The 18,324-nt window shown below is 43.1% G+C and overlaps 1 protein-coding gene across 1 annotated transcript in view; it reads left to right on the top strand.

The window, feature by feature from the left end:
• Positions 1-18,324, top strand: part of RAB2A (RAB2A, member RAS oncogene family) — a 78,415-nt gene that overhangs the window by 32,114 nt on the left and 27,977 nt on the right. The window contains exons 3-5 of the mRNA XM_038766748.1: positions 6,920-6,987; positions 17,357-17,439; positions 17,794-17,886. Of these exons, the coding sequence (XP_038622676.1) occupies positions 6,920-6,987; positions 17,357-17,439; positions 17,794-17,886 (244 nt within the window). The remainder of the gene's footprint in view (positions 1-6,919; positions 6,988-17,356; positions 17,440-17,793; positions 17,887-18,324) is intronic.

An 18,324-nucleotide genomic window follows, 5' to 3' on the forward strand; every position in this document is an offset into this window, starting at 1 on the left:
GCTAATGAAGCACTGATCATTGACTACTGGCAAGGTCAGCCTCAAACCCCTAAAAGCCAGTTGGATTGCGTATCATTCCTCTGAGTGTGTCTTGTCAAACCAGGGAATGGTATTATCCGCAACTGATTTTTGCATTGAAAAGAAACCGTGTCGAATTCCCACGTCTGTTTTCTTTTCCCCTGCTTAGTTCAGTGCTCTGCATACAGTAAGCACTTAATAAATATATTCCTGTTACCAGTACTTCTAAAAAAACTGTTGGTTGAGCCACAGTTTCTGATCCAGGCGTGTACTTTAGTAGACTTGAGCTTTTCGAGGGCTGGGAAGTACTCTAGCAAGTGCTTGATTTGGCACTTTGCACTCAGGTGTTCTGTAATGCCAGTCGATTGAATTGCTACCTTCAAAGTCTTTGGGGCTGTGTAACTGCAAGTTCCATATGGAGGCATGAATAAAGAGAGGATTGCAGGCAGTTCAGCTCCCCATTCCTGGTCTCCTGCCCGTGGTCGAATTCAGTGACACAGCAGCCGCAGACATCAGCTGTGAATCCTGCAAACTCCAGCACCAGAGGGGAAGCCCGCATCCTACCTTGTCTCCACGAGCCCATCGGCTGTTTTCAAGGCCAACCATCCTGAGTTTTGAGGGAGCATTGGATGCCTAGTCAGATTGAAAAGGGGCTTGCAGTTACCACAACCGCCAAGCAGCAGCAATGACCAATTGGATTCTTTTGACATTTTTCCCAGGAGCAGATATGGCCTTGAGCATCTGGCTGTTGGGGTATTTATGTGTCTGTTCCTTCTCGTGCTCCTTAAACAAGATATGATGAGGTGCTGACAAGCTGCAGTGCTCATTTCTGTGGGAAATAAATCCGAAAGACCAGACTAAAACCTAGCAAGATTTCACGCACACGAAATAAATCTATACAGGAGTTGGAGATATTGGGAGGGGAAATGAGGCAGAAAGGTTTTATTAAATAGCAATGATTTTTAATGAACCTTGTAAAAGTGGACAGCAAAAGATGTGAATAATAATATAATAATGATGATGGCATTTGTTAAGCACTTACTATGTGCAAAGCACTGTTCTAAGCGCTGGGGAGGATACAAGGTGATCAGATTGTCCCATATGGGGCTCCCAGTCTTAATCCCCATTTTCCAGACAAGGTAACTGAGGCACAGACCTACATAGCAGCGAGAATACATGGGAGCGATAGTTTTTAAAACATATTCTTGAAGTACCTGATAGGTCAATGATCATTAAAATCAACCCCGCCTGAGTTCATAAAGCAGTTAACAGCACCGATAAGACATTGAATGTGCATCCAGTGCTTAGACTAGCTTGGCGCATAGTCAGCACTTAACAAATATCATCATCATTATTATTATTCATTCATTCAATCGTATTTATTGAGCACTTACTGGGTTCAGAGCACTGTGCTAAGTGCTTGGGAAGTACAGTTCCGCAACAAATAGAGACAATCACTGCCCGCAACAGGCTGGGGAGCCAACAAACAGCCAGAGCCCTGGTCCTGACCAAATTTAGCTTCCCCTCAAGCTCATCAGCCACCGGGAGCCAGGAAATGAACCTGGGCACAGATTGGGTCACCACTGGGCTCGACAGGGTGATTTCCTAGGGAGGTCCAAGGTAGGGGCACTTAGTTGAATGTCTTCAAATCACTACTGAAGGAAGCCACGCCGTATTTAGGGCTACTTTTATGGATTTAGGAACTCCCCCCAGGAGCCAATTGCTGGGTCTGGGTTGATCCCAGCGCCCACAACTGAACCAGATTCCCAAAGAAGATCAACTTTGGGATTGAATTTGTACCACAAAACGGAAAAGATCACAACAGAAAATGTTAAAGTTAAAGTTTAGACGGGATTGTTAAGGCCACTGAGGTTCAAGGCAGCCAGGGCCAAGCAGATGATCTGGCTCCCGGAAGCTGGACACCAAATGCTTCGGCTCTGCAGCTGGCTGCCTACGAGCTTTGCTTTGGGGAAAAGGCGGGGAAATAGGTTTTATTCTAAATCAACTCCCAGATTAAAACAACGGACAAATTGACTTGCCTCATACAGTTCTCTGCACAGAGTAAACACTCAGTAAATACCATAGATTGGTTGATCATGTGTTTACTACACCATTGCTACTTGGATGTTACTGCAGACCAAGTGCAAATCAATCAATCAGTGGTGTTTATTGACCACTTCCTGGATGCTGAGTATTGTAATGCATATCACAGCAGTGACCTTTCCATGATTTTTCCAGATCTCAAAAAACACACAGTTCTGTAGCATAGGGGTTGCATTCACACACAGTATCACGTTATGGAAAATGTGGTTCAGCGATCAGTGCATGTATACAACCCTTTCTCCCAACACCAACTGGATATGGCACAACACGGATGGGGCTTGTCAGAACGTTCCCCAATTCTTTCATCCTGTTATCACCTCATAATGTGGTACACATGTGTTCCGGTGGCACTGACTGCATCGGAGAGTAGAGAGACACCAAAAGAGCAGCAGACAGAGGGGCAGATGAAAGCTATTCGTTCTGCTAGCATGATTCCTGACACCCTGGTTGGGGTAAGAGTCTCTAGAAGGCTTTTTGAGATTAGAAAAGCTACAGATGGGTTAAGATAACAGCTCGGCAGTTTAGGCCAGCCAAGCCTTTTCTCCACCAGCTACATCCCAAATGCACAATTGGCTGCCAACTTTAGATTGTGTGGTAGAAGCTTGTTATCACTGGGGCTTCATTGGGCCATTTATTTCTCCATTCCTTACCAATTTCTCCCTGCCCGTGTGTAGGAGTCCCAGGATGCTAATTTGGCTGCATACCCAGGTTCCTCACCTGGTAATGCCCCAAAAGTGGATGCCATACCACATCAGGACTATAAATATCCTTTGATCTGAGTCCTGGATGGATTTTATGCAACTGCCCAGGTGTTCACGGGACAGCACATCTAGTGCATATCTATTCTGTTTATTTTATTTTGTTAGTATGTTTGGTTTTGTTTTGTTCTCTGTCTCCCCCTTTTAGACTGTGAGCCCACTGTTGGGTAGGGACTGTCTCTATATGTTGCCAACTTGTACTTCCCAAGCGCTTAGTACAGTGCTCTGCGCACAGTAAGCGCTCAATACGATTGATGATGATGATGATAGTGCTACCACCCCCAACTATATACTCCACTGGAGAGTGACGAAACCCTACATGAATTCATTTTAGAGTCTGTCTGCCCTGCTAGATTGTAAGCTCCTTAATGGTGGTATTTGTTATGCACTTACTGTGTGTCAAGCACTGTTCTAAGCACTGGGGTAGATACAAGATAATTAGGTTGATCACAGTCCTTGTCCCAAATGGGGCTCACTGTCTTAATCCCCATTTTACATATGAGGTAACTGAGGCACAGAGAAGTGAAGTGACAGCGGACAAGTGACAGAGCTGGGATTAGAACCCAAGTCCTTCTGACTCCTAGGCCTGTGCTCTCTCCACTGGGCCATGCTGCTTAAAGGCAGTAATCCTATCTACTATCTCTTTTCCACTCTCCCAGGGGCTTACTAAAGGGCTCTCCACGCAGAGAGCACTCCCCAAAATACTGTTGATATTTGTTTTGCATGAAGAAATATATAGCAATTTGTATTTCTGATGATGCCCTCCAGAGCATGTGTCTAGCCTAAACTTGTTAAGCCTAACAGAGAGGACTGATGATCTGAGTGAGGTTTACAAAATCATGAAGGATATGGACAGGGTAAACAGATTTATTGAAATACTGTTCATCAAATCCCCCAACACAAGGCATAGGAAACATCCATGCAAGTTGAAGGCAATAGATAAGAGGCAAAAACAACAAGAAGCACTACTTCACCCAGTGGGAGATAGGAAGGTAGAATTTCTTATCACAAAGAGTTATGGGGGCAGAAAATACCAACTGGTTCAAAAAGGGACAAGGAGTTTGTAGTAAATTCTTCTAGGTAAATGTTAGGGATGTTAGACAACACATCTATAAAAATCAAACTGTTCCTCTAATCATTGGCATTTATTGAGTGCTTACTGTGTGCTAAGCAATTTCCTAAGTGGTTGGGAGAATACGATACAACAGAATTGGTAGACTAAGTCTCTGCCCACAAAGGGCTTACTGTCTAGAGGCAAGTTAATCCTAGATCAGGAAGAAGCACAACATTCAAAAGCAATTTTATGAAAGAGAAACCAAGACCTTTATACCATAAATATTTATTTTTCCAAATTAATTGATTAATTCATTCATTCAATCGTATTTATTGAGCGCTTACCGTGTGCAGAGCACTGTACTAAGCGCTTGGGAAGTACAAGTTGGCAACATATAGAGACGGTCCCTACCCAACAGCGGGCTCACAGTCTAGAAGGGGGAGACAGACAACAGAACAAAACATGTGGACAGGTGTCAAGTCATCAGAATAAATAGAAGTAAAGCTAAGTGCACATCATTGACAAAATAAATAGGATAGTAACTATGTACAAATAAAATAAATAGAATAATAAATCTGTACAATGACTTCAGTTCTTGGAAATGACTTATAATGACTTTATTGAGAACAATAAGCGGACTTAACAATGTCAAACATCCTGTTGCTGCTGTCGGAGCCGAAATACTGCCCTGAATGAGCCATCAGCCTGACTCGGTTATGGCCTTGCTGATGCACTAAGGAAGATTCATTCATTCATTCATTCGTATTTATTGAGAGCTTACTGTGTGCAGAGTATCGAACTGAGTGCTTGGGAGAGTACAGTGTAACAATAAACAGACACATGCCCTGTCCGCGACAAACTTCCAGTCTAGAGATTTGAATCCTGGTAAATACATCAAGAAGATGTGAATGTTTTAGGATAAAACAAGGCCATTCCGGTGGAAAGGCAAGTGTTTGCTGTCTGTGGGCTGCAGCTGAGACTCATGAAAGATTTAGGGTGACCTTTCAAAGTCGAAACTCAGATGAAGCACCCCAAGTGCTTCAAAAACAGACTCACTGAAGACTTTTTCATTACTCTTTTCTCTGTCTGGCCATTTCCTCTCTAACCAGTAATCCCTAGGAATAGCTACTTGATCACAGGCAAAAACTCAGCATTTAAATGCCGGGAAATTCATTTTCGTGTTTTACATAGGAAGTGTTTGTGAGTGGCATTTTCAGTGATTAAAATATTGGTCAGGTGGAGGTCTTCCATATTGAGAAGCAGATAGCAAAGCACATTAGCTGGGCTCTGGTAATGCAGTAGCAATTAAGTATGCAGGCAGGGCAGCAGTAAATGCTGTATCTTGGGAAAAAAATGACCTTTGTTTTCTCCCCGCACAACACAGTTGGGGAAATGAGTGCTGGGAGCCATTTCCTGGTGTGAGAGGAGAGACAGAATCCTGGCACTGGGCTGCTTGCCCTTCCCTAGACAACTGCAGGCCGCTCGTCTGCCAAGATGACATCTGGCTCCTGAGGGCCATGTGTATCCTCTTCCCACCCTGGCTCTGATCCGACTATTCTGCAGCACACTGCACGCAGTAATGACTTGATAATATGTGCTATTCCTTTCAGGAGTCACCTTCACAGATGTTCACTGCTCCAAAATTAGCCTCCCTCACCACTGTCCATCCCCGTCTCCTGTAATGACTGAATAAATAAGGTCATGAGAGTCAGGATTTGTGCCGTGCCCTGAGGTGCAGGTGCCCACCGGTCCAAAGGTGGGACAGTTGCTGCCACCCATATCTTACTCCCTAAGCGAAGCATTCCCCAAAGTCCTGGCATGGACCCCTTCTTATAGACCGTAATGATCCCCTTCCTCAGCTGGGGTGAACATTTGCTTTCTGTCTTTGGCTTCGAAGGAAAATTTCTAAGTTCTTTCGGCCTGTGAGAGAAGACCTGGAGGAGTCCCATGTGTTGCGTACTCCCAGAAGATAAATGTCCTCTTCAGACCCACCCTTGTGGGTGAGCGGGTTGTACTTCAAAGATCGTTTTCCTCTGACCATCAGTCTGTCAATCAATCAGTCAAATTTATTATGTGCTTGCAGTCTGCAGAGCACTGAACTAAGAAATTGCCAAGTAGGACTAACCTGGTTTCTGGCTCCCTTGACTAATTTCATCGGACACTTTCAAAATTGGGGAGCAGGTGATGGGTGTCCATAAAAGAATACAAATTTCAGTGCTTTCATGTGAAAATTGCTCAGGCCTGCCTCAGTTGATTTTAGAACCTGTACTGTTCCGGCAGGCCCCCAGGTCTCAAGTGTTGGAAGGAAATTGGTAGCCGCTTTGCTGGTTGTCAATGTATACAGCATCGAAGAAAGGGGCCACAACCTCTTCATTTCCCCAGGCCATGTTAGAGAGACTTCCTTCCCATTAACACGTCAGTGGTGACTTAGGGAACAGTGTGATGAGGGTTGAGGATTGGAAACAAGAATTGGGATATCAGGTAGCCTGGCATTTGGTAACATTCCAGCCACTTACTGTTATTATTTTCCAAGTTGGAGGCTTTTTTTTGTATTTTTTCCTCAATGCCTGAATTTTATTGAGCACACATAATAAAACATTCTTTCTCTTTCTGATTTGGCTCTTTGCCACAATTGGTCAAGGTATAGTGTAGTTTTTGAGTCTATGTCTTGATCATTTTTGGAGATGCTTGGATCAGCAATTTGTGTTGAAGAACAAGTCTAATACCCACCAGTGTATTCTTTCCTACTGCTTAGTACCATGCTCTGCTCACAGTAAGCGCTTAGTAAATATTCTAGCTACCATTGCTGCTATGAGAAATATTTACTGAGGTGGCCTTTGCTGTTAGAAGCTGGGTTTGTTAGTTTTGTTTTGCTGAAGTGTAACAGATGTTTACCTTAAAATGTAATGAACTTGGTAAGCTTATCTCCTTTTCTGCCAAATGCATTCCCTTTCACTTGCTAATAAGTTTTGTTTATTCTATTCAGGTGTAGAATTTGGTGCTCGAATGATAACTATTGATGGAAAACAGATTAAACTTCAGATCTGGGACACAGTAAGTATACCTAGTAGCATTGATTAATAACTTTTAATGTAGTGCTTGCTACAGTAAGTCAGGGTTCTGCTTTTTTTTTTTTTCTTCAGGGTTACCCTCCCTTACCTACACCCCATTTTTAGGTCAAAACCTACAGCGACTGAATCAACTGGGCACTGTCCATATGTTAGGTGGAAAGTAAACTCCGTTTAGATTTCTCTAAAAGTAATGTAATAGTAGTAATAATAATTGTATTTAAGTGCTTGCTATGTGCTAAACACGGGGGCAGATATCACTTAATTAGGTCAGACACGATCCCTATCCCACATAAGGCTCACAGTATGTCCGAGTTCCCTATAGCTTTTTCTCTTGACCACATCTCTGATAGCTTTTATCTTTCAGAGCAGTTGGGTGAGGCCACTTTGAAATGTCTGGCTGGCTGTAAACCCTCATAACCACCTAAAAGGCTAGAATTTAAGACCGTTTTTGGTCTTCCAGAGGTTGGCCCTGATACGTTCTTCAGGGTGGTTTCTGGTTCGGGACACAAACATGCATGCCTGCTATATGAGGAACTCAGTGCCTCACACTTTCTAGTACTTCTAGGTAGTATAGGTGGTTTTGGGTTTTTTTTTCAGTGTTTTAAAAGCCTGGCAAAAGAATTGTTTTTATTGTTTAGAGCTGCAGAATCTTTATGCTTCCATTATGATCTTTGACTGTGAATATATATTCTATTTTCACTACTTATTAGATTCCAATATGCTCAATGGCCAAAGTAGTCCTGCCTAATTTTTCTCCTCCCTGACTTTCTGAGCCTATGCTAATTTACCCAGGTGCTTTAAGGTTATATACAGAATTTAATAAAATAACATTTCATATTTCTCTCCAGCACACAAATCCCCCAAGTCAAGTTTCCATTTCTTCTTTCCATCACTCATTTTTCAGACTGGGTTTTCTGAGAGCATCCTGTGAAATGCAGTAACATCCCACTGACCAAGGAAATACTAGAATGGGAGTGAGGGAAGAAAACTGGAGTTCTGTTCCTGTTAATGGCTCAAATTTAATGCACTGTCTAAGGCCCATGAAATCCTGCAAGAAGGCTTTAAATGGGGTCTGTTTGTAGTGGGCAAGGTATAGCTTCTAGCATTCTGAGTTGCTGGCTTTTAAGTACTTATTCACTCTGCCTGAAAGAAATATTTCTAATTCTGGTTTGCAACTATTAGTTTTCTCCCCTCATCCACCCTCCTTCACTACGGAATTAAGGAACTAGATGTAAACCAAGAGGCAGCAAAATTGATTAAATAGAAGCTGGGTGACATGTTTAAAAGTTTTGCATGGAGTCTGGAAACTGAAAGTCCTGGATTTTCAACGCACTCATTTCCTACTGTGTCAATTCTGTCCACCAATGATGTGTATTAAGCCCTTAGAGTGTGCCAAGCACTGTACCAAGTGCTAGGGTAGGTACAAGGTAACCAATCAGTGGCATTTATTAAGTGCTTACTGTGTGCAGAGCACTGTACTAAACACTTGGGAGAGTATACTACAAAGTCATCTGGTTGGACATAGTTCCTGTCCCATTTGAGGCTCATAATATATATATGTAGGAGTACGATTTAATCCCCATTTTACAGATGAGGAAACTGAGAAGTCAGGTAACTTGCCCAAGGTCACATAGCAGGCAAGTGGCAGAGCTGGGATCAGAACTCAGGTCTTCTGGCTCCCAGGCCTGTGCTCTTTCCATTGGGCCAACCTGCTTCTCAAGAGCCCGGGCTCTGGAGTCAGAGGTCATGGGTTCGAATCCTGACTCCGCCACATGTGTGCTGTGTGACCTTGGGCAAGTCACTTAACTTCTCTGAGCCTCAGTTACCTCGTCTGTAAAATGGGGATTAAGGCTATGAGCCCCATGTGGGACAACCTGATCACTTTGTATCCCCCCCAGTGCTTAGAACAGTGCTTTGCACGTAGTAAGCGCTTAACAAATGCCATCATTATTATTCTCAAAGACCCACAGCAGGTGGTTGTGTTCTTTGCTCTAAGAAAAGAACTGGCTTTTGGTTCAGATTTCTCACCACTAGGGAAACCTAGACTATAACACAGCCTTCAAAAATGCAAATTAAAATTAAAAGACCTTTTTATGGTATTTGTTAAGCGCTTACTGTAGTCCAGGAACTGTACTAACCACTGGGACATACACTTGGACAGAGTCCCTGTCCCACATGGGGCTCCAGCCTTAATCCCCATTTTACAGAGGAGGGGAATGAGGCACAGAGAAGCAAAGTGGCATGCCCAAGGACACAAGTTTATCTGCAGCAGAGCTGGGATTAGAACCCAGGTCCTACTGGCTCCCAGGCCCATGTTCTACCCAATAGGCCACTCTGCTTCACTGACTTTCTTAGTCTCGGTACTGATCCTGGCTCTGTCTAATTAGCATTTTTTGTTTTCCTCTCCCTGGCCACAGTCCCATTTGTCACAGGCTCACCCTAACAGTAATTGTTGGCAACGCTACCCAATTCAGTGTTTCAAGTGCACTGTGCCTGGGGACTAACAGCATTATCATTTTTCCTTTGACTTTTATTGTTCTTTCCATCACAGCTAAATCTTTTAGGATGAACATTTAGCTGAACACAATGCAAATTGAGGCGTGTGTGTGTGTGTGTGTGTGTGTGTGCCTGTGCTGCTGTAGGAGATGTTAACAACTGCCTTTTCCTAGGCTAGTTGGTATTATGTTGCCAATTTGTACTTCCCAAGCGCTTAGTACAGTGCTCTGCCCATAGTAAGCGCTCAATAAATACGATTGATGATGATGATTATGCTAGGTACTGTGGTAGTGAGTTTAGTCTCATTCCAGGATCATCTGACTCTTGGCTGGGCTAAGCAGCACTGAATGATGGTAGCAGGGAAACAGTGACTTGCCCCATGGGATGGGAATGAGAGGAGGTTATTAGAGGAGGATTATTTTTTTCCTCGCACTTCAGACCCCACTTCACCTTTCAGCAGTTTGGTGGTCACAGCGTGTAAACATTTGTCCGTGTTTCATTTGGCTAAGGCTGAGATCTGGGAGCGACTTCTCAGATTTTTCCTTTCCCTTGGGGTTTCTCTGTCATCCTTCGGCAAGCTATGCCTCTGACCAAGTATCTTAAAAGCCCATTTTAAATATTCGAAGGTGTTAAATATCCAGTTGGTTTTGGAATATTGCAGCTCGAGAACCTAAAAAGTGAACTTTCATTTTGGGCTCCAACTAGGGAACTTAAAGGGGGGTAGTTATTATTGGAGTAAAGTCACTCCCAATTCCCAATTGCTGATACTTCTACAAGGGCGTTTGAAACTAGCTCCAAGATCTAACTTGCCCAGGGAAGAGATAAAGTAGATTTGGGTGAGAGGGTGGGGAGAGAATGAGAGAAATAAATAACATACTTTGTCCTCACCAGTGTCTTTCATCCAAGGATCTCAAAGCACTTCATGGTCATTAGCACTCTAACCATCACATTTAAAATCTGTAGGTGGCAAGTAGTACATGATGTCTCTGATAAATGGGGAAAGCTGAAACATTGAGGTTGAAAGACAAGTCATGTTGGATAAGTGAATGTTAAAGGCAAGTTCACATTTAGGGAGAAAACTTAGAATTTTTTCATTGATTTGAAACTCTTGGTTTAAGGTGCAGGATGGGATGTTGAGATTTTGGCCACCTAAGCCACTGGAGTTTGTTGTCGAACAGTCCTCAGTATTTAAAAAAACTCTGTGGTGTCACAAAATATCTGTTCTTATGTTTGTATTTGCATTGAGGGCAAGGATTGTGTCCACCAACTTTGTTGTATTGTACTCTGAGCCCAAGCACTTAGTACAGTGCTCTGCACACAGTATGTGCTCAATAAATACCATCGATTGATTAAAAGGCCACTCATCAAAAAATATTTTGTATCTCAATGTATAACATTGAGTTCACAAAATATGGAAGCAAAATTATTGTTGAAGGATTTCAGTGGTTCTCATTTTGTACTTTTCTGTAGCAAAATCTGTAAATGTTATCAAATAACATTTTTCCAACTGTTGAAGTGTTCTTTAAGCATTGAGGCATTCAGGTTGTGTCTGTCCCCTATCTATCTGCGACGGTGCTGCCTGCATTTCTAAATAAAGCAACATTCCCAGTCTTCAACACTTCTAGCAAAGGAGAGGTTTCTGAACATAGAAAGATATGCCACATACTAACCTTGAATTATTGTAAAAACAGACTAGTCTTCAGACTTTACCTGCCCACCTTTATTTAGGTTAGGGTTATAAAACTATATGAGTTATTTATCTCACACAATATTTTGCCACATGGAATTGTGCAGACCACCATTCACTTTAAAGAACCAATTTCAGAGACCTCAGGGAAATCTACCATCCCAGGTTCCTTTAGTTCAGAACATAGAGAAATTCTCATCCTCATCCGGCTTTTCCTTGTTTTCCCTTCCTGTTTGCATTTTTCTTGTAATGGTCTGCCTCTGCTACTGTTGTCCTGCTCCAGTGCTCCTCTGTGCCCCATCCCCCCCACCCTACCTCCTTCCCCTCCCCACAGCACCTGTATATATGTTTGTACAGATTTATTACTCTATTTATTTTACTTGCACATATTTACTATTCTATTTATTTTGTTAATGTTGTGCACCTAGCTTAATTTCTATTTGTTCTGACGACTTGACACCTGTCCACATGTTTTGTTTTGTTGTCTGTCTTCCCCTGTGAGCCTGTTGTTGGGTAGGGACCGTCTTTATATGTTGCCAACTTGTACTTCCCAAGCGCTTAATACAGTGCTCTGCACACAGTAAGCACTCAATAAATACAATTGAATGAATGAATGAATCTCTCCCTCCCTGTCTTCCTCCCTCCCTCCCCTTCATTCCTTCTCCCTCTCTTTCTCTCACTCTTGATTTGTATGGGTATCTCTGTGGCTTGAAGTTTCTGTCTTTCTAAGACTGCTCTTAAGAGTACTTGCATGTGTGAAATGAATGTGCATAGGGAAGCTTGAGTATTTTTGTGTGCGAGAAGAACATTTTGCATGGATGTATATGAGAGCAAAGGTCTGTGCACCAACATGACCATGTGTGGTGGGGAGGTTCTGTGAGTGCATCCATATGTACATGAGTTATGTATGTCTAGCTGTGATTTATTCGAATGTGTCCTGCAAAACTTTGAGAAGTATTAAAGGATTTTTACACTGTTCCTTATTTACTTAGCTATACACATCCTGTTTTTTCTCTTCCTTCTCTCTGTTTGCTTGTCATTTGGGCAGTATATATCCTTCTTCTGATCTTCTTTTTGTTGATGACTTTCTGTGGCTTTCTTCTCACCTGTTCCTAGCCTTTTCTGGCTCTTTTCTCCATGTCTTAGCTTACCAGTCTGTACTTCCCTTCTCCATTTGATTTCTTGTCCACCTTACCTTTTCCTCTTTGGCCCATTTCTCTCGCTCCCCTTTCCCTTTCCTTCCTTTTCTCTCCTTGCTGCGGGGGAGTCTTGGCCCTCGATCCCACTTCCTCCTTCGCAAAGTGTGATTGCCCCATTTCTTTCCTCACTCCCAGGATTGCGCCCAACTCCCTGACTGCTCCCATACCCCCCACTCTCCTCCCCTTGACTGGGGTTAGCCTTGCCCGTGGCTGCTGGGGGCAAGGCAGCAGGAGCTCCGGCTTGGAAAGGTGAACCTGTCTAGGTGTCCTCTCCTTTAGGTAGCTCTCAAATTGGCTGTGAACATTTTATACAAACGGGTTACTAGCTTTGCGATAACAAGCAATTCAAATTTAAAAAGCCACCCCTGGTTATAGAACCCCTACTCCCAAAGTAAAAACACACTTCATCTAGATATTTCTCAATAGGGAACATCCAGTCCCGCTCCAACCTGTGGTGGTTCTGCTCAAGGCCTGGCACCAGTGTTTGGGATGGTAGCCACACAAAGAATTCTGACTATCCAGACTTAGGGACTTTCCTTCCCCTCCTGTCCATCTTCCCTCACTTATTCCTAGCAGTGCAAAGTCCCACTGTCCTTAGTTTCCCACTTACTGCAGTTCTACCATATTTGTTCCATGTTTGTAGGGACTCCCGCCATTACTGTCTCATGCTACTACTCAGTTGCATTTCATCATTAATCAGTTTTCCAGTTGGCTAAATTCATATTGAAATGGAAACTATGCTTTCCACCCAGCTTCCTGAGCATTCTTTGTATTTCATCCTCTGGTGATCTGATCTAACAGAGATGATCTCCATATTTGTGCAAAACTACTTGTGACTTCTCCCCAGCAGCCATATTCTTTGCCTTTGCTTCCCACTCTCTCGGCCGTGGCTGCCCGGCACGAGGTATTCATTCATTCATTCAATAGTATTTATTGAGCGCTTACTGTGTGCAGAGCACTGTACTAAGCGCTTGGGAAGTACAAGTTGACAACATATAGAGACAGTCCCTACCCAACAGCGGGCTCACAGTCTAGAAATGTAGGTATCTCGTCTGCTTCTTGGCCTGAGGTGAATCTTGTCCAACAGTGAGTGTCAGGCTACTTTGATTAGTTTGTCCAGGCTTTTTAACAACTTGTGGCAGTTCTCTATGTATTAAATTGATTTTTTTTTTCAAAAAGTTTTATTCCCCTTTCAGCTAAGATTGCAATTAGGCGTAGCCACCTTGTTTTTCATTAGGAGAATTGCAGTAAACCATCCTATTCTTTTTTAAAAATAATTTAAGAAAGACTTCAGTGATAATCCCTGTAACCTGGCTCCCAAAACCCTGCCCAGTGAACAGCGGCCAAACCACCTCTTCTCTGAAGAGTAGGCTAGCAAACTAAACCACCAGCCCAACCTATTGTTTCCCAGCTAATGGCTCTTGACAAAAGACCTATCGTGGACATATCAAATAACAGGTAGCATCCTGTTAAATTTAATACTGCTAAAGAGTCCTTCCCAGCATGCAGCTTCAAGGTTTAAAAACCTTCTCAAACCTATTGTGGTGAGAGGAATTAAAGAGCAGGTGTGGAATTGTGGGTGAAATACAATTCAAAAAAGCAGCCTCGACTGAGGGAACCAGATGTTGAGTACAAGCTGGGGAGCGGGAGGGGTGGCAGGGGTGTGGCCCAGTTGGAATTGTATATATGTATATGTTTGTGCTTATTTATTACTCTATTTTACTTGTACATATCTATTCTATTTATTTTATTTTGTTAGTATGTTTGGTTTTGTTCTCTGTCTCCCCCTTTTAGACTGTGAGCCCACTGTTGGGTAGGGACTGTCTCTATATGTTGCCAACTTGTACTTCCCAAGCGCTTAGTACAGTGCTCTGCACCCAATAAGCGCTCAATAAATACGATTGATTGATTGATTGATTGTGATAGGTCATGCCCGCTGGGGTCTGCTTCAGGAGCCTCACGAGCTGGGCCCCGATCTCAGTTTCTCTTCATCCGGGCAGGCCTCGTCACCCATCCGAGAAAGTTGCATCATCAAGCCAAATTCCAACTAGGAGCAACTGGAGTGGGGTGGGTTGTTTATGGAGAGAAAAGTTGTGAATCTTTAGGGAAAGTGTTATTTTTAAAACTGCAGCGGAGGCAATTCAGCCATTTTTTAATTGATGTTATTGTGGGGTTTTTTTTAACTCTTGGGCCCCACATATGGGATGGGCTTCCGAGAAAAACTAGATCTGGCATATTTTTAAAAATGTACTGTGGGCTCCAGAGTATAGTCTCTCTAGGTTGCTCAGTCTTTGTGTAAACTATAACTTCTCCTACATTTTCAATCCCCAAAAGTAGCTCTGACTTTGTGTACATTGTCTTAATTGAAAAGTGAGTCCTTAATGTTAATCAGCGGGCTTGGGAGTCAGAGATCATGGGTTCTAATCCTGGCTCCGCCACTTGTCAGCTGTGTGACTTTGGGCAAGTCGCTTCACTTCTCTGTGCCTCAGTTCCCTCATCTGGAAAATGGGGATTAAGACTGTGAGCCCCAAGTAGAACAACCTGATTACCTTGTATCTACCCCAGTGCTTAGAACAGTGCTTGGCACATAGTAAGCGCTTAACAAATACCATCATTATTATTATTATTACCTGGCATCCAGTGTCTTGTCCAAAAGATGGCTTTTAGTGTGACCAATTAATTCTTTAGTTTTCTCAGCTGGATCCAAGCAAGGAAAATGTTGCCCCTACTCTCCCTGTTTGAATGTGGAACAGAACTGTTTTTTGTTAACTCCTCTCTGGAAAGAGGCCACTTATCTTGGGCTCATGGAGAGTTCATTTGTTCTTAAATTATTTCTTTTTACTTGAGGAAATGTAAAACTTTTGAATATTTTAAAATCTTCTAAAACTTTTTTTCACCTGTGACAAAAGAACCCCAGTTTATCTACATAGGTGTGCTACCCAAGAAGGTTTTTGAACCAGTCCCCTAAAGGTCTAATCTTGCTGGATTAGGAAGGATATCACATAAACCTGTTTAAGGGGTTGACTCCGGTATCCAAGGCCTGAGCTGATATGATCAAAGTCTTCCCTCTAACTTGAAGCAGAAGCTAATAGGATCCAGGGTAGAAAGAGGAGGCACCCCCATCTCCCCACCGGAGGAATGGCAGGGAGGAGTGGAGCCCATATTTGAGATACCCTTGGGACTTGAATAGTAATATTTCAGTCTGGCAGACCTCAACTCCAGTGATCCACCTTGGAATTTATCTCTGCTGGACAAGCAAAGCTCACTTTCTCTCACCACAGGCCCCGGGCGAGCAGGCATTCAGCTTTCCAAGGAAGGCCGTCGGGGTGGGCAGAGGGTGAGCAATTCCATCATCCCCTTGGCAGCCCACCAGTCCCTGAGGCGGAGCAGACCAGCCTAGGATTGACCAGGCTGGCTAATGTTTGCTTCCACTGCAAGTTGATGAGTTGGGGAGGTGGAGCTTTGGGCCAACCAAGCCATATTCCATTTAGGGCCTGGTTACTTTACAGACCCCCTGTCCTCATCTGAATTAATGCCTGTTCACAGCTGATAGCATTAGCCTCTAGGTTTGGTTGTAAACCTGGCAAACCCCAAATGTAATTTGGCAGATAACTCATTTGATCAGCATCTTCTGTCATAAGAGCTACTTTGGGGCACTTACTTCAGGGAGAAGCATTTCATATGGAGATCTTCAAGCACCAGGGAAAATGGAGACAGATACTTGAGCGACTGAAGAATAGAGGGTAGGGATGAAAGCAGGTAGAGCCATAATAATAATAATAATGGCATTTATTAAGCGCTTACTATGTGCGAAGCACTGTTCTAAGTGCTAGGGAGGTTACAAGGTGATCAGGTGGTCCCTTGGGGGGCTCACAGTCTTCATCCCCATTTTACAGATGAGGGAACTGAGGCAGTAGATCTGAGAGCCAAATCCTCAGGTAACTGTTGAATTTTTATTTAACTTGGTCAGAGATTAAAGTGAACTAGCCATTTTAGTGTGGAGATGTGAATTTTTATTCTCTAAGATTAGGTAGGATTAACGACATCAGATTTTAATAAAATCTTGGAGCTGCCATTTAATCTCGAGGCAGTGGGCATACCCTGTAAAGCACCTTTTATAACAGAATGTTAACATTGCCAAAAAAAAAAAAAAAAGAAAAGGAAAATTGGCTAATTATTCAGGATCTCTGGTGTCTGTTTCGCTAGTGGGTTAAGAAGATGACTCTTACATCCTGTTGGCTTTTGACAAGAATTGTATTTCAAAAACAGAGGAAATTGATTAAGTGTAGAGCAGAATGATAAAATTAAATTCAAAACCATTTTCTGTTTTTCATAATAAAATGATTACTGAAAAAAATTCCATCTGAAGACTGTTGAAAGCTGGCTGCAGTTTATGATATAACGGATAAAATCTGCATCCTTGGCCTTCCAACAACCTTTACACCAGCAGATGGTGGGCGTAAAGATGTCATTCATCATTTATTTACAATGGGCTTTATTTATTCTAGTGTCAACAGCTGCCCCAGGGAGCGGGTTATTGAATTCAAATGTGAAGCTCTGGGTTATTTGCTTCCTTTCAAATTTGTCTTCAGAGTTTAGTTGCTAGGAGTCCATTCTGTGCCTTAATAATGATTCATGTATTGTGAAGCCATTCAGTAAATTGGGTTGTCAGGGATTGCCAAAAAAGGTTTAGAGGTCTTGTTCCTCGGGGGGGGGGGGGGGGGGGGGTGGGCTGAGGGGGGAAGTTGTGTGTGTGTGTGTGTGTGTGTGTGTGTACACACACGCATTCACATGGCTGTGCGGGCCTCATGCATGTGCTGAGCGGTAATGGTTCCCAATACCCTTGAGGTGGCCCCTCTTCTTCCTCCGCCTCTTCTCCACACACCTAAGTTCCGCTTGTGAATAATGAAGTGGGTCCTCCTAGGAGACTGTATTAAACCAGCAAATCCCCCCTTTTTTCTGTCTGCCAGGCTGGCCAGGAGTCCTTCCGTTCAATCACAAGGTCATACTACAGAGGAGCTGCAGGGGCTCTACTAGTGTATGATATTACAAGGTGAGAATTTCGCAGCCGGGTTCTGTCTTGATGCGAAATGGGTATGAAGGGAAAGGGGGAGGTGGGATGAGGTCTTGGGGTCGATAATGAAGAGGTTTGTGATTTTTGAAGTATTCCAAAGTGAAATATTGAGATGTAATAAATGAGCTCCACAGAGTGGGGATTGCATGGATATGGGCTGTGTGATGTTTTGGGGATTCTTGGGTTCTGGTGATGCTTCATGCATGTACATGAAGTGAAAAGTAAAATGCCAGATTCTTCCCCGGGCCCTCCCACTCATGTGGTTCTCTTCGAAGGAAATGAATTGTTTTGTCTAAAGGTAACAATCAAGCTTTCACCCTTGTTTCCATCCAGGAGGGACACCTTCAACCATTTGACAACCTGGTTAGAAGATGCTCGCCAGCATTCCAATTCCAACATGGTCATTATGCTTATTGGAAATAAAAGGTAAAAAAAAAAGACCCAAACTCTGATATTTTAGAATGTAGGATTTTGCCTCTAAACAATAAAAACTATTGGAGGTGCCCAGATAGCTGCTTAGTTTCCTAGAGTCCCTAACCTTTAACTGACTTAAAATCTGAAAATGGTACACGGGGTCCAAAACATTACTGAACACCCCCCGCACCCAACTTCTCTGGGAGTCCATCATGCTCTCTGCTCAAGGCTACCATGTTTCAGTGTCCTTTAGGGGAAAGGATGCAGTGTGTTGGCGATCTGTGCAAATTCTTAGTTTTGAGCTGAATCGATCCAGGCACGCTTTAGCTTCTTAGAAGGAAGAGTGTCAAATGTCTGAATCTTCAAATATCTCTGAATATTAGTCTTCAAATACTCTCTGACATTTCACGCTCTGGTAACTCTAAACCTGCTCTACATTTTCCCTTTTTT

This window comes from Tachyglossus aculeatus, chromosome 25 (genome assembly GCF_015852505.1).
Source record: "Tachyglossus aculeatus isolate mTacAcu1 chromosome 25, mTacAcu1.pri, whole genome shotgun sequence".
Classification (NCBI taxonomy): Eukaryota; Metazoa; Chordata; class Mammalia; order Monotremata; family Tachyglossidae; genus Tachyglossus; species Tachyglossus aculeatus.